The sequence below is a fragment of the Solanum pennellii genome, chromosome 8 (genome assembly GCF_001406875.1).
Source record: "Solanum pennellii chromosome 8, SPENNV200".
Classification (NCBI taxonomy): domain Eukaryota; kingdom Viridiplantae; phylum Streptophyta; class Magnoliopsida; order Solanales; family Solanaceae; genus Solanum; species Solanum pennellii.
The window spans coordinates 19,832,390-19,848,380 of NC_028644.1; the positions used below are offsets into that span (position 1 = coordinate 19,832,390).

Sequence of the window (15,991 nt, forward strand, 5' to 3'; positions counted from 1 at the left end):
TTGTTCAATTGTTGGTAATTGATACACATTCTAAGAGACCTATCTTTCTTTTCACAAATAATACCGGAGCTCCCTATGGAGATATGCTTTGTTGTATAAAACCCTTGTCAAGAAAATCCTTGACTTGAGCCTTAAATTCTTTCAACTCGTCCAGCACCATACGATAAGGAGGAATTGAAATGGGTTGAGTATCCTGCAAAAAATCTATGCCAAAATAATTTCGCGTTAGGCAGGAATTCCAGGTAAGTCATCGGGAATGACTTTCGAAAAATCCTCACTACGGGGACCGACTCTAAAGGAGTAATCTTAGAGTCTAGGTATTTTACCCTCACAACATGATAGATACATCACTTGCGTATTCATCTTACAAGCTCTTAGACACGAAATGATTTGACCTCTAGGGATTGAGTTTCCTCCCCCCCCCCCTTCAACTCCAAAATGGGTTCATTAGGAAATTGGAACTTAAATACCCTTGTTCTAAAATCAATTGAAGCAAAACAAGCATGCAACTAATCCATTCCTAAAATAACATCAAAGTCAAACATGTCAACTTCTACCAAATCCACCAAGGTAACTCTATTGGACAACAATATAGTACATTTCCTATAGACTCTTTTTCAACCATGGAGTCACCTACCAAGGTATAAACTAAAAAAGGTTCAACTAAGACATCGGGAAGCACATCAAACTTCATAGCCACCAAAGGAGTTACAAAAGATAATGTTTAACCGGGATCAAGAAATGCGTAAACATTAATTGAAAAGACTTGCAACATACCGGTAACAACATTGGGTGAACCCTCTTGATCACCTCTAGATTTAAGAGCATAGAAGCGGTTCCTCTTAGAAGCATCAGAACTTGGACCGCTTTCTTGTGCTTGATTATTCTCCCTACCTTGACTCTAGGTCATGGGACAATATCTAACAATATGACCATTCTTTCCACAACCAAAACAAGTATCCGCACCCACTAGACATTTACCCCCATGATTCTTGCCACATTTGGCACAAGTAGTTTTCTCACATGGTGATCCACCTCCTTTTCCTCCTTGAGGATTAGGGTTAGGCACCCTATTATCACTAGCCTTAGAAAAGTTAGAAGGAACTTTGTTAGAGAATCTCTTCTTAAACCTTGGCTTATCTTGGATTTCCAACCTACCCTTAGAGTTACATCCATTATAGGACCTTGCCCTCTTGGCCTTACTATTCTTCCTCTTAAGCCTACTCTCCTCAACTTGTTGAGAATGCACCAACAAACGAGAAATGTCCATGTTGTCAGAAGCATCATCGCACAAGGTTCTTCCACTAGATCATCGAACACTTCCGTCACAAAACGATTCATTTCATCCCTCGGATTTGACACCAAGGAAGAGGCATACTTAGAAAACTTAGTGAGTTTCAAAGAGTACTCTTTAACACTCATACCTCCTTGAAGAAGGTTGATGAACTCTCCTAAATTTTCCGTATTTTTATCCCTTGGGAAGAACCAATCAAAAAAGGCCCTCCCATGATGGGACCCGCTCTTAAAGACTTATTATTCTTCCATTTGGTGTACTATGTTTGAGCCATATCCTTGAGTTTATAAGTGTCTAGCTCGACCTTCTAATTTGAATTCACCCCCATAGCATGCAAGATCTTTTAGACCTCATCAAGAATGTATTGGGGGTCTTCATCAACCTTATACCCAAAGAACATGGGAGGATTCATCCTTGTGAAGTCCCCCAAGCGAGAAGCCATGGTACTACAATTTTTGTTCATACGGGGTGCAACTTCTCGGTTTTCTTGAACCGTCAGAGCTTAAACTTGATTATTTATGGCCTGATCTTGAGTATTCATGTCTTGAACCAAACTTATCTCTTTATCCATCATAGCCAGAGGATTGACCGGAGCTTGGTAACCCAAAGGAACTTGTTCTTGCGGAGGATCTTGATATCCTTATGGAGGAGCCTGGTTGTCTTGGGGATGAGCTCCAACATTAGTAATCTCCTCTTCAACTCTTCTTGCGGCTGCCCTTCTAGTAGTAATCGCCTATAACCACAAGAAAAGGATTAGATGAAAAAGGACACATAGAGTGAAAACTTTTGAGGAACGACCTAGGAATACCAAGAAAGTGAGAATTTCTTAAGCATCACGTAGCCTCTTATTCATAAGTGTGGCGCGCTTCACAGTTATGAACAAGACTCTACATAGACGTGGTTTAGTGAGACATCAATCCTAAAATTATTCAAGGTCATACTCTGATACGAAGTTTTTCACGACCGGAGAACACTCCCTAGTCGTAATCGGCGTCTTCGTCCTCTTAGAGGCCTTAAACAATCCCTTAGCATACATCATCACATTTCACAGGTAGAAAAATATAGAAAATTAAAAACTTTACGTATGAAGTATACATAGACTTCTCGTTTATCAACATAGTCTATTATTGTCACACATAACCTTCTATGATAGAAGTACAAGATTTGGGACATAGCCTTACACTATTACAATATGTCTCATATAGACTTAAAACAAAGTCTCAAAAGATTAGAAATGAACATTGTCTTAGACATAAATAGCTAGCACTAGAGTAATGGGCTTCATCCTCGACTTGAGGATTCATCAACTTGGAGATCTTATCCAAGCTTCTTGAAAGTAGTCTTGAATCTCTTCAATGGCCCGATCCTACATTTTTATAGAAATAGATAGAATATAGGCTATCCAAACCATTTGTTCTAATAATGAAGACATATGCAATCAAAACATTTAGAAACATACTAAAAATGACATTTTGTTCAAAACATGATAAGTCAATTTGAAAAGCCTTTATGCATATTCCTATCATACATATAAGTCCAACAACACATTAAAATGAAGTTATAATCATGAATTCATACTTAGAACATATTTCATCAACATATCATAATATCTTACTCACAATCCCAATCCAATCCAACTAGTGCAGTGCCTACGTAAAGCACCATAACCCCACATAGACTTAGTCAACTAGAAAAGAAACCATATGCATTATCCTTACATCATATAACTTCATGTCAAGTACCTACATTATCATGCATGGCAACCAAAACAAACAACATCTATATCAAGTGTATGTACATCACATGACACCAATATAATATAGAATCATCGTTAGTCATTTCAACCATAACATAAGTATATATAAATATCACCCTAGGAATTGAATTCCGTCAAGGTCTACATGTGCAATGTATAGGTAAAGTCTCATACTCTTACCTAGACTAGTATACCTATCAAGTAAACTTAGTTATTATGCATCATTAACTTTCATATATTCATCATTTTACTTTCGCAAAACTTACCCATAATCGACAATAGCCATGTGAGCTAAATATGGTATCTGGTGCAAACCCCTCACACCGAAGAAGGGGATCTTACTTGTCAAGGTAATACATAAACATAATAATAGTGTCTACATGGATCCAGTAGCTAGGTTTCCTATGGGGTACATAGTTAAGGAACTAGGAGGTTCTTGCAAGAAACCCTCTTTATGCATATGAGCATTGTAGTTTCCCTCTCATGAGACTTTATGTGAACCTACCTTTCTCATTAAAAGGGACACCTCTCACTATCTAGTTCACTTGGGGATAAGATATATTTTCCCTTTTTTGAAGTTATTTAGAGTCTTCCTTAACATTAGGTTATATTATAGATCATAGGAGACTAACCCCTTGCATAAAATAATCATAGATCTTAGGTTCTAAGATGAGAACTTCCTTTAACCACAACCCAATCAATAAGTGAGAACATTACATCATAATTACATCAATAAGATGCACAAGAGAATTCTTTTTAATCCTCCATAACCTAAGATTATTAAAATATCACATTCATCATAATCATGCACTAATCATAAATGCATAGAATCATCATTTACACTTTAATAGAATAGCAACATCAATTATAGGCCAACATCAACATAATGGAGTAGTCATGATCTTAGAAGTCTTACCTATGGCTTCCATGAATTTCATCAAGGATCTCACCCTCAACTCCATCATATTCATCCCTTGACTCAAACATTATCATCACATAATGGTAAATTAACAAGAACACATTCAATTCCATCCCCACCCCCCAATCATAATCAACCTAATTCATAAACTAGGCTTATGGGAAGATAGGTGTTCATGAACCTCTATAGAGATTTAGGGAAAATCTTTAAGAAATACTTCAATAGACACATAAACATATTTATATCATCAACAATAATCGAATTTTAACAATACAATTCAACATTTAAAGTAAACCCACGAATTTTGATGAGAACATGGAAATCGAAGATATTTGAAAACCAATTTTGAAGAGTCTCTTGGGGAAAAGAGTCCCAAGAGTGAATATCCTCCATACCTTGAGAGTTCTTTAAGAATTGTGGAGGAAAACATGATTCGTTATGGCCTAGTATGAACTTGTTGTTCTTTTTCAATGGTGTCTTAGAGTAGTGAGAGAAACTAGAGAGATATGAGAGCTAATTGGGTTTGGGAAACTATGAGGTGTTAGGTTAGTTTAATGACTTAGTGGGGATGATATAGTCCCACAATAACTAATTAAAACTTTCTATAACCATTAATAATTAACTAACTTATTAGATAACAACCCTAACTTAACAAAAATTGGGTAGTAAGTTGGGGTCTCAAACGACGAGACCCCGTCAACGGGCCATTAATCCGACAACGGACCATCCTGGTCAATAGTGGTTTGGATGAGAGGCTGGATTTTGGGAGAATTTTATGAGGTTTCTAAGTTTGGACTAACGAGACCCAACTGCAGAGCACCGCTTAAATGACGGCTCATCATTTCCCCCTCGTGATTGTACATTGTTTTTGATAGCTTTTAGGGTCAGTTGTTTGAGTCCTCCTCAAGGACCCTTAGGGTGGTCCTTGGGGAGTCGTACCCGGATGTTTCGACCCTAAACATAATCTAGGTATATTCTAAACCTTTACACCAAATTTGAACTTTAGACGACTCCTAAAACCCTTTGAAACACACAAAGGCACACTAGTTCACTTTCACTAGTCTTCGGACGTCGTGGTCGTTTCTTGAATTCTAACACTTGATAATTAGTTTCATTACTTTTTTTAAGCTTAGAAACATTGATTTAAGGCATATTTCATCGGATGAGGCTCTAGACTAGGTCATTGAACTTCCAGGTGTAACAACTAACCAAAATTATAAATCCATGCCTTGGTTGAGAGATTTTATTCCTAATGAATTCATCAATTATCATCTTACTCTGTACCCCTTAACAATGAGTCGTAGATTGCTCCTAATGAGTATTTCCCATTTTGTTGATAGGACATACATGCCTCGTGCATATCACTCCACTATTTCTTTCTTGAAGGCATTCAACTTTAATTTCTCTAGTACCAACTAGTATCTTGTGGATGTCTATGCTCCTAGATGTCCTAGTTCTCTTTCTTATACACCGATGTACCCATCTAACCCTTAATAAATCTTTTTTAACTTTTAATTGCCACAACAACTTACCCACTGATGCCACATTCCACAATCTTGCTTCCTTTGATATTTAGACCACCAAACTTCATATGGACACATATATACTTTGTCCCACACTACTAGCTTAATGTTCTTTTTATCCTCAAAGCTACCCCACAAGTACGCCTTGCATGCTTTGTCAATTTCTTTTTTCACGCTATGGGGTAGTATGAAAACAGATCCCCCAAACTATGAATAGAGAACATCACTGAGTTAATCACCTGCAAAAGATTTGCTCGACTCTAAATTTGTAAATTCAAGAATTACTTCAAAAACGTTCTATCCATTATCATATTAAAATACAAAAGATTTGTTCAAGATAAATTCATCGATAAGTGACCAAGGAAAACCTAATCAATTAATTGGATGGGCTTACTTAATGGATTTTCTCATAAAAGTATATTTTTTGAAGATTACAATTTAGTAAATCACATGAATTTAGTAAGCTTTAAAGGCTCATATTTTGTAAAAAGAAATGTAATAGTTAAATGATTTCTTATATTAAAAAAGCGACTTTGATAGATTATTTTCATTATTTAGATGATCATATAAGAAATTAACTTCATCGATTGATTTGGAAAGGAGAACTGATATCGAAGACAGACAAATCTACCTCAAATTCTATTGGTAGAAACGGGTTGGAATTTGGAATTGGATAAGGTCATTTCGCAAGCTCAAAAAGAAATTTAAACTACTAAATGAAGAGGAAAATATCAATCATAGGTAAATGTGTTTAAAATGGTGCCTCAAAACCTGGAGATTAGTTCGACCTTCTATTGAATCAATATAGAACTTAAAAGTAGGATTAAGTTCATATAAGTAATGCTGCAGTGTTGGAAAGAAACTGATTAGTTAGTTGCTATAATTTACGCTTTAGTTATTAGAAATAATGTTACCTTATTTTACTCCTTTTCTTTAAATTTTTAAGTTATGAATTTATGTATTTACATTTCTGTCATTATTTCAATATTGTAATGCAACTTAACCTTGTTATATTTTACGTTTCTTTCTCTTTCAATATATTATAATCTTGTACAAATTTGTATCAGAGCATTGACATCTTTAGGGACTTGTGATAAGAGAGTTAACCATATTATAAGTCATTCTTTGAACTATTATCTCAAGTAGTTTATAGAAAATGAATTTTGCAACAAGCTTCTTAATCCACTAGTCTGCAATGGTAACAATTATTAAGCTTGGGCAGTAAGAATAACGGTTCATCTGAAAGCATTGGATCTCTCAAGAGCAGTAGAAGAGGATTATCAAGTAAATCCTCTGTTTGATAATCCAACAATGAACTTGATGAAAAATAACAAGGAAAATAAGACAAGGAAAACCTTAGCCAAAGTTTGCCTTTACTTTGCAGTATCCCCTTTAATTCTTACAAGAATTATGTAAATGAAGTCTAATACAGAAATTTGGGAGTATCACAAAAAATAACACAAAGGAATTGAAAGAGTGTAGAATATGCAAGTGATGAATCTTATTCGAGAATTTGAAATGAAGAGAATGAAAGAATCATAAACTATAAAAGATTATGCAAACCAACGACTCTACTTGGCCAACAAGATAAGAATGTTTGGTAAGGATTTCAGTGATGAAAGAAATGTTCAAAATATTTTTTACTACACTTCCTGAGAAATATAAATCCATAGTTTCTTCTTTAGAGATTTCTAAACATATGTCAAGTGTTACTTTCGAAGAACTTGCTAGAGCTTTGCGGACATTAAAGCAAAGTAGAATAATGAGGAAAGAAGGTTTTGTTGAAGGTGATTTTCAAGATAATTCAAAGAACAATGAGCCAAACAAAGGAAGAAAAAAGATCAACAAGCAAAGGCATATAAATAATTACAAGAATCAGGGAGGAAGTCAACCTCCTTTCCCTTATTGCAAAAAGACAAACCACTCTCAACAAAAGTGTTAGTGAAGACCAGATGTCAAGTGAAAAAATGTGGTCAACTAATCCATGTGTAGAGGGTATGCAAGTCACAACCACAATAAGAAGAAGTTGAGGCTTCTGTAGATCAACATCAAGAAGAGAAACTATTGATCTTGATCAAAACCTCCCAAGTATTGGACAACTACTTAAAAATGGTTTGCAAGTATTTCTTGAAAAAAGCATGTGTCATCAAGGATGCTGATAATAAGGATATGTTCAAGGTCAAAACGACAGGAAAAACTTTTGCCTTAATCCTCTTGGACGAGGAGCAATCAACACCTATCCAGTTGGAAAATAACTCATAATTATGGCACAAAATTTTTATCATGATTCTATACTCTTCATGAAAGAAAATCAACTTGCAAAATGTCTTTCAAGACATGAAAAGGACCTTCCTGCTTGTAAAGCTTGTTAGTATGGAAAGAAAACAAGGTTGCATTTTTAGAATCCATCGTGGAGGGTAAAGCAGAGGTCTTCCAAGCCTTGAAAAGAACCTTCCTGCTTGTGAATCTTGTTAGTATGTGAAGAAAATAAGGATGCATTTTCAAGATCCACCGTGGAGGGCAAAGCAGAAGCTACAACCTATTCACACGGATGAAGGCAGACCTTATGAAACACCATCTTTAAAATGTAGTAAGTAAAATATTTTCTTTATTGATGATTGCATCAAATATTTTTAAATTTATTTTTTGAACTGTAAATCTATGGTCGGTGATGTGTTCAAGAAATGCAAGGATTTTGTGTAAAATCAGAGTGGTTGCATAATTCAGGTGATAAGAATAGATAATGGAACCTCAGACACGTGGAGATATGCAATGCAGGAGCATTTATGGAGGCTACTAAATATGAGAAATGGAGATATGCAATGCAGGAGGAGCTCAAGCTGATCCAAAAGAACAACACAGACCATTGCACAAGAAGGCTATTGGAGTTAAGTGGCTATATAGAACCAAGCTCAACAGTGGTTCCACAAACAAGTTGAAGGCTAGGATGGCTGAAAAAGGGTATGCAAAAATGTTTGGAGTAAATTTTTCAGATAGTTTTTCTCCCGCCTGTTTGGACAGATAACTATGTTGTTAGCTTTAGCAGGTCAATGGGGATGGAAGAGACACCACCTTGACGTGAAATGAGCTTTCTTGAATGTCTACCTCGAAGAAGAAATTTTTATAGAACAACTTGAAGGTTTTTCTATCGAAGACAAAGAAGGCAAAGTGTACCTTCTAAAGAAGGCATTGTATGGCTTAAATCAAGCTCCTCGATCTTTGTAATGTAGAACTGATGCTCATCTTCTGAGCTTCGGCTTCCAAAATGTTTCAGTGAGTGTACACTCTATATTAGAAAAGAAGATTCTGATTTAACCATTGTTCTTTCATATGTATATGACTTACTAGTTATTGGTTGGAATTTGGACTTGATCAAGTTGTTCAAGAATCAAATGATGGAAGTTTTTGAGATGACAGACCTTGGTATAATATTCTATTTTCTTGGGACAGAAATTCAGTAAAAAGGACACGAGATGTTCATATGCCAGCAGAATTAAGCTTAAGAAATTCCCATAGTGTTCAAAATGGAAGAATGCAAGTCTACAACAACTCATATGAATCAAAAGGAGAAGTTTTGCAAAGAAGATGGAGCTGAAAAAGTTGATGAAGGAATTTAAAGGATCCTAATAGGTTTGCTGATGTACTTGACTGCAACAAGAACAAATTTTCTTTATGTTGCGAGTTTACTTTCAAGATATATGCATTGCAGCTATTTGTGTGATTATATATGTTAAAGGTACTGCCAATGTTGGAATAATGTTCAAAAAAGCATCAGACTTTAAGTTTCTTGGATATTCTGATAGAGATAGGGCTTGGGCTGGTAGATCAGATGATATGAGAAACACTTCAGGTTACTATTTTTAGTTTTCGTTCTGCAATGTTCTGTTGATGTTAAAAGAAGCACTGTATTGTGTCTCAATCTACATATGAGGCACAGTACATTGCAGTTGCATCAGTTTTGAACAAGCCCTTTGGATTCAAGAGCTACTGACAGATTTGTACATGGAGCAAAAGGAGTATTGAAATCTTTGTTGATAATCAAGCTGAAATTTAAATTGAAAATAATCCCGTTTAAGGGAGGTGCAAAAGAATAGAGACATACACTTAGTGCACTGCAAAATAGATTTTCATTTGATATTTTAACTAAGGCCTTACCTAGAGTTTCTCATGAGTCAAGGAGGAGTGTTACAAGTGGTGCCCAAAAGCTGCAGATTAGTTCTACCTTCTATTGTATCAATATACAACTTATAAAAGTAGGGTTGAGTTTAGATAAATAAGGTTGTAGTGTTGGGCGGAATCTGATTAGTTAGTTGTAGTGCAGGCAAAATGAGCCCATATTTTGGTGAATCGCCAAACCCGCCCATATTTTAATGGATTGGGTGAGTGATCTTTCACATAGGTAATATATGGGCTGATATTCATATTTGGCCCATAAAAGGGTAAAATATGGGCAAATATGAATTAGCCAAATGAGTTAAGCTTCTAATTTTACTCACTCAATATTTTATTTATTTTATTTTATATTGGATAATCAATAATAGTGCAAAATAAGCAAATCATGTATTAGTATTGACATTGCTTAAAGTACATTAAGCATATTTTAGTCCTAAAATGCAAATATTTATTCACTTTAAAATTAAAAATATTTTCATCTTTTTATTACATAAATTTATTTTATATTGAAAAGTTATGAGATTTTTTTTTATTTTTATGATACAATAAAACTAAATGAAGCATGTTCAACATTTTTCATCTAAAAAAAGAATAAAACATCTTCTCCATATTGAATTCTTATGTAAAGTACTATTTATTCATGAAAATATGGGTAAAATATGGTAAACTAGTATTTTACCCAACCTGTTTATTAGCCATATCAAATATGGGCGGGTTGAATTATTATCTATTTTCAACCCGCCCACATTTGATCCAATCCACCCATTTTCCACCACTAGTTTGTTGCTATATTTTAGACATTAGTTGTTTGAGATAATATTATCTTATTTTACTCCTTTTCTTTAGTTTTTCAAGTTATGAATTCATGTATTTATATTGCAGTCATTATTTCAATAAAGTAATACAACTTAACCTTGTTATCTTTCTCTTTTCTATCTTTGTCGATATTTGTTAATTCCCTACAAAATGTGTTTCAAGAAAAGAGATGAGCTATGTTTGCTTTGATTGTTTTAGTCATGCAGAAGTTCTGCAGATACAACAGAATTTAGCAGCAACCAGGAGTTGCCAGGGAAGGCCAAAGCCCTCTTAAGAATGGATGAATTACATATCCGTAATCTCAGGTTCACATCTTTGTTTCATTAGAGGTAAGCAATAGAGATTCTTATGATATGAAGGATAAAGGAGTAAAGAAGCAGAAACCTAAACTCCGAGCTCTGCCGGCAAAGATGAGGAAGAAGATGGTCAAGCGGACTCTGTAACTTTCCTAAATGGAGACTTAGTGCCATTAATGTGGATCCTAAGTCTACATCTCTGTTTTTGTCTTTATTTTTCTAGTTATTTCAATAAGACCACTTCATTTTGTATCTTTTTCTCAATAAAGGGCTTGTTTGACACCTTTAAACCCCCCAAAATAATAGCAAACTGGAGGATGGAGAAAGCATACACAGACAGCTCCAAAGAGAGTATATAAAATAATCAAGTTTACCAACGCAATATATTGAGCACAATTTCTTTGAAGTCAACATTGAAATTTGTAGGATGAGCTACATATATAGGTTCAACCAACAAACAAAAATAAATAGTATTAATAATAATTGAGTGTGGCTATGGACCACCTAAAACCAATAAGCAAAGGCATGGCAGTTCCAGATCCGTTCACATTTCTTCGAATTTGAATCTAACGTTGGGTGATTTTCGATGGAATTGTTTCATCTCATCCATCATCTGTGTACCCCGATGAAATTGCCCACTACTCCAAATGAAAATTTCCTCAAGTCCTGGTGCAGATGCCAATATAAACTTCACGAATTCTATTTCCATCTCAAAACCAATAAAATAACGCATTTCCACACTTTTAAGCAGCTTCATAGCATTACAAGAGATTGCTTTGGTTCGTAAGAATTGTATAACAGGCTCCATTATAATTCCTACTGCTTCCTGCAAAAAAGTTGGTAACAGTTTGACGAATTCAGATGAAGAAACCATATCAATAAGTTTTATGAGAAAGTAGGAGGGTGCTTACACATTCAATTGCAAGTTCTTGTAATTTAGGGCAGCTTGTAATCAAGTAAACTGCACTTGAAACCTCCTCAACATTTCCGAAAGACATGTCTGATAGACATAGAGATTTGACATTGTTGAGAGCAGCAGGGGGATTCTCTGGTATACCTCCCATGGTCAAGTACTAGAAGCAAGTTAAAAAATTGGTTAAAGATACATCATATGGTTATGATAAGTAACAACTATCATAAGTAACACTATCACAAATGTACATTACCTCTAATGATAAACCACCTAGTTCAAGTTCCTCCAGGGAAGGCACGAAATGGAAGAACTTTGTAAGATTAGAAGAAAAAGTTGACGTATCCATAAAAATCCGATTGAGACATACAACAACGGTTCTAAGCATAGGGACATTCTTTAAGCAAATGGACTTCGATGTTCCAAGAAAGTCGAAGCATTTGAGATTAGGGGCATCAATTTCAAGAATGTCAAATGTGGTGCACCTAGTTAACATCAAACTTTCAAGCAATGGGCATTTGGTTATCAGATTCCTGAATATTGATGGATCAAAGATGACATGTTGAAGATTAATACTAATAAGGTTTGAAAACCCTTTAAAATTAGGTGGAGGTTGGAAGAAGCACATTTCAAGTCTAAGATGTCTTAGTTGTTTAAATGTGAAAAGATAAGAAGGTAAATGATATTCGCTGCCTGTGAATATTTGAAGGGTGAGTTCCTGGACATTTTTCTTTGACAAGAAGAGCATCCAATTATCAATATCACGATCGCATATCAAATCAGGACGTTCGAGAGCAAACTTTAGTATTGGTCCTTGATGCAGTCTTAGGACTTGGTAAATGATTTTCATGGCTTCTTGGTTTTCGTTGAAATATGTGTAAAACTCACTACGAAAATCAAGTTCTGCACGTGTTACCCATTTGTACCTCCAATCTTTTGACAAGATACTAGTCTTCACTGCATCTTTCAAAGGCAAACTCCCAAGAATTTTATCCAGGACATTACAGGGCAAATTGCTAATTGTAGTACTCGTCATAGTTATATACACATGATTGTAGACAACTCCAGAAAATCAGATCTGAAATAAGGGAAATATTCAAATTCTCATAAATACACATTTCAATAATGTATACATAGTCTTATATAACTACTAGTTCAACATTTTCAATCTCATAGAAATTTATCATTTTTCAAAGATCGAAGAGAAAAAATAAAGATGAATGAAGAGAATATGAGGAAAATGTTGATTGGATACAACAATGGTAGAAGCATGAATTTAAAAGGATATTTCACCCAAATACACCGTACAATTTTTTTGCAAGGGGGGGAATAAGGAAGCTACTACTGGTTATAGAAAAAAATCTTGTAAAAATTTGTTCTTGATATTAGAGCATTGGCTCATGATCTATCTTTGGTAAGTCAGACCAATTACTATATGAATTATGCATAAATCGTAATTAAGCAGTAATAGGCTCTAAAAAGTCTTTGGGAGTTCCGCCCCTAAGGCTTTTGTTTAATGGGAAGTGTGCTGCTTGTGTTGAGTGGACAAGGCGTACGTCTCGGGTTTGGGTTTACAACAAACAAAACCTACCATTTAAGTTAAGAAGAAAATGCATCAAGATTAGTTATTTATTGAATTGTGAGATTTTTTCTACCTTGGATATTTTTGTTACACATACGAAAAGAGAGTTACATAAGCAAAGTTGAGTTCAGAGGATACCTGTAGTAGAGCATCCTCTACTTCTCCGTCTCTCCGTTTCAGTTTTCTCTGGATGCTCGGTGTTTCATTCTTCTCTCTTATCAAACTTTAGAATTTGAAATCAATGATTTAATGTTATACATTCTGAAATAATAAATGATTAATGAAGGGTTGGAGTAAAAATCACTTGCCCAAAAGTATACTTTCAATAAGTCTCATGGAAATCATAAACCAAGTTCTTGGAGTTCATAAATAGAGGGATGAGGAAAGAAATAACAATTTTTGGATATAAGAATCTGTCAAGTTCAGTTACTTCACATGATTGCGAGTCAATTCATGTGACCGTAAAGTGAATAATAAGACAGCTCATTTTAACTTGTGCGACTACACCACGCTCTTCACATTTCAATGCCTAGTATGCTTATACCTGTACAATCCATGCACGCCTGACGTGAATGCAATGCACAACAAATAAAACTTACGCAATCATGGAAGAAGATCCCATGACTGCGATGAACAATTCACCAGACATCAGAAACAATACAAACAATAACACACTAAGGCAGAAAATTCTCTGAATGGATCCTCGAGATTCATTTGGGATCCCGTGTAAACAAACAAAATATACTACCCCACTAGATTCAATGTTCCATAATCAATGGAACAATCAAAATAGAGATTCGAGGTTTCCTTGACTCAAGACCCGTTAAACCCACAACTAACTAACTTTCATAACAAAGATTAAAATATCCTCAAAACCCTCAGAAATTCAACCAAGGCCTTACCTAGGCATAAAATTACCTCCTGAATCCAACGAAATTGATAAAAGACCAATTCGAGTGTTCGAACTCTGATGTTGACCAAATTCAAACCTTGGTTTAAATTCGTTCAATAACTCAACTCATGGATGTGAGTCGACATAAAGACCTAGGAACTAGAAAAGAAAACTCCCCTAGAGAAAATTCTTCATTCTAGAGCCAACTAGCATGAAAAAATTTCATTCATAGAATTGTACGCTAGATGTTAACTAAATCCCATGTATGAACTCCAAAACTTTCAAAGCTCCAAAATACTGAAAAATGTCAACTTTTTTATCCTGTGACAAACTCACCTCATAAACTAATAAAACTGGACTCGGGGTAACTACAAGGAGGGGTAGAACAATAATATTTTCTAAAATTTTAAAAAATGACCATTAGGGTTATTACATATACACCAATGAAAACCATGTTCTCCTTGAACATAAAATAAAGGAAAGTAACTGAAGCTTTGAACAATTATGGATATTTGACACACATATCAAACTCCATTTTTAAAGTATCCTCCTCGAGCGGGTGCTGCTTCGATTTAACTTTCATAGAAGAAATTTCCTTAGTCCTTATCTTTCAAACTTACCTATCAACAATAGATATAGGCTCCTCATGAATGTTAAGTCTGGATCTAAAATCGCCAAATCAAGTGAAATCACACAGGACTCATCTGGTACATACTTACAAAGCATAGAGACATGAAACAAGATAAACAACAAACAAGCTATGTGGAAAGGTCAGTTGATTGGGCAAGTCTCCTATCCACTCTAATATCTCAAACAGGCCAATGAACTTAGGATTAAGCTTCCCCTTCTTTCCAAACCTCATCACACCCTTCAAAAGTGATAACTTAAGCCATACATGATCACTATCTATAAACTCTTACGCTCAAACTCTCCTATTAGCATAAATCTTTTACCTACTCTAGGTTGTCAAAAGCTACTTTGAATTAGACAAACTTGATCCATAGCATCTGTAAGAAAATCAGTATCCAAGGTACTAACCTAAATGACATCGAACCGACTAATAGGAGATCTGCATACCTTACCATACAATGTCTGAAAAGGAGCCATTTGGATGCTAGAATTATACCTATTCATGTCAGCAGACTTTGCTTAGGGTAGATACTGATCCTAATGGTCACCAACGTCAATCACACTTTCTTGAAGCATGTGCTTTGTTACTTGAATCAGCTGCTTGGACTGTCCACGTGTCTGAAGGTGAAAAATTTTACTCATATCAAACAGAGTACCCTTCTCATGTTGTAATGCCCTCCAAAAGTATGTGAAGAGAGAACCTCAATCGAAAATAGTAGAAATAGGTACCCCATGTAAATAAACTATGTGATTAAGGTAGACTTCAGCCAATTCGTCGACTCTATACTTCACCTGGACCAGAATAATGTGTGAATCTATAGTCCATCTGTCAACAATCACACAAATGGAGTCATAATCACCCATGGTGGTAAACAAGCCCACCACGGAATCTAAATTGATACTCTCCCACTTCCATGTAGAAATGATCCTCTAAGACATACCACCAGGTCACTAATTCTAATTCTTGACCTGTTGGCAGGTGAAACACTTGGCCAAAAACTCAACTACGCCCTTCTTCATACCACACCACCAATAATGCTGACTCAAGACATTGTACATTTTCGATTCTCCAACATTAATGTAATTAAATCACCCACCTTAGGCACACAAATATTTCCTCATATTCTCAATGCACCCTCATAGTCAAGTATTGGTTCATTATCTTCCCCTGTCATCTACTTGTCTCAAATGATACACTTC

The 15,991-nt window shown here is 35.2% G+C and overlaps 1 protein-coding gene across 1 annotated transcript; it reads right to left on the bottom strand.

The window, feature by feature from the left end:
• Nucleotides 1–11,310: 11,310 nt before the first annotated feature.
• LOC107028294 (F-box/FBD/LRR-repeat protein At1g13570-like) lies at nucleotides 11,311–12,723 on the bottom strand. The gene is made up of 3 exons (XM_015229322.2): nucleotides 11,944–12,723; nucleotides 11,689–11,850; nucleotides 11,311–11,603 (listed from the first exon to the last, which is right to left on the bottom strand). The coding sequence occupies exons 1-3, from the start codon at nucleotides 12,721–12,723 to the stop codon at nucleotides 11,322–11,324; spliced, it is 1,224 nt and encodes a 407-aa protein (XP_015084808.1). The 3' UTR covers nucleotides 11,311–11,321.
• Between the last annotated feature and the right edge of the window lie 3,268 nt (nucleotides 12,724–15,991).

Coding starts and splice junctions, on each gene's coding strand:
- LOC107028294 (XM_015229322.2), bottom strand. CDS start 12,723: ATGACGAGTACTACAATTAGCAATTTGCCCTGTAATGTCCTGGATAAA. Junction 11,851..11,943: donor TAGGTGGTTTATCATTAGAG/GTAATGTACATT, acceptor ACTTGCTTCTAG/TACTTGACCATGGGAGGTAT. Junction 11,604..11,688: donor AAGAACTTGCAATTGAATGT/GTAAGCACCCTC, acceptor ACTTTTTTGCAG/GAAGCAGTAGGAATTATAAT.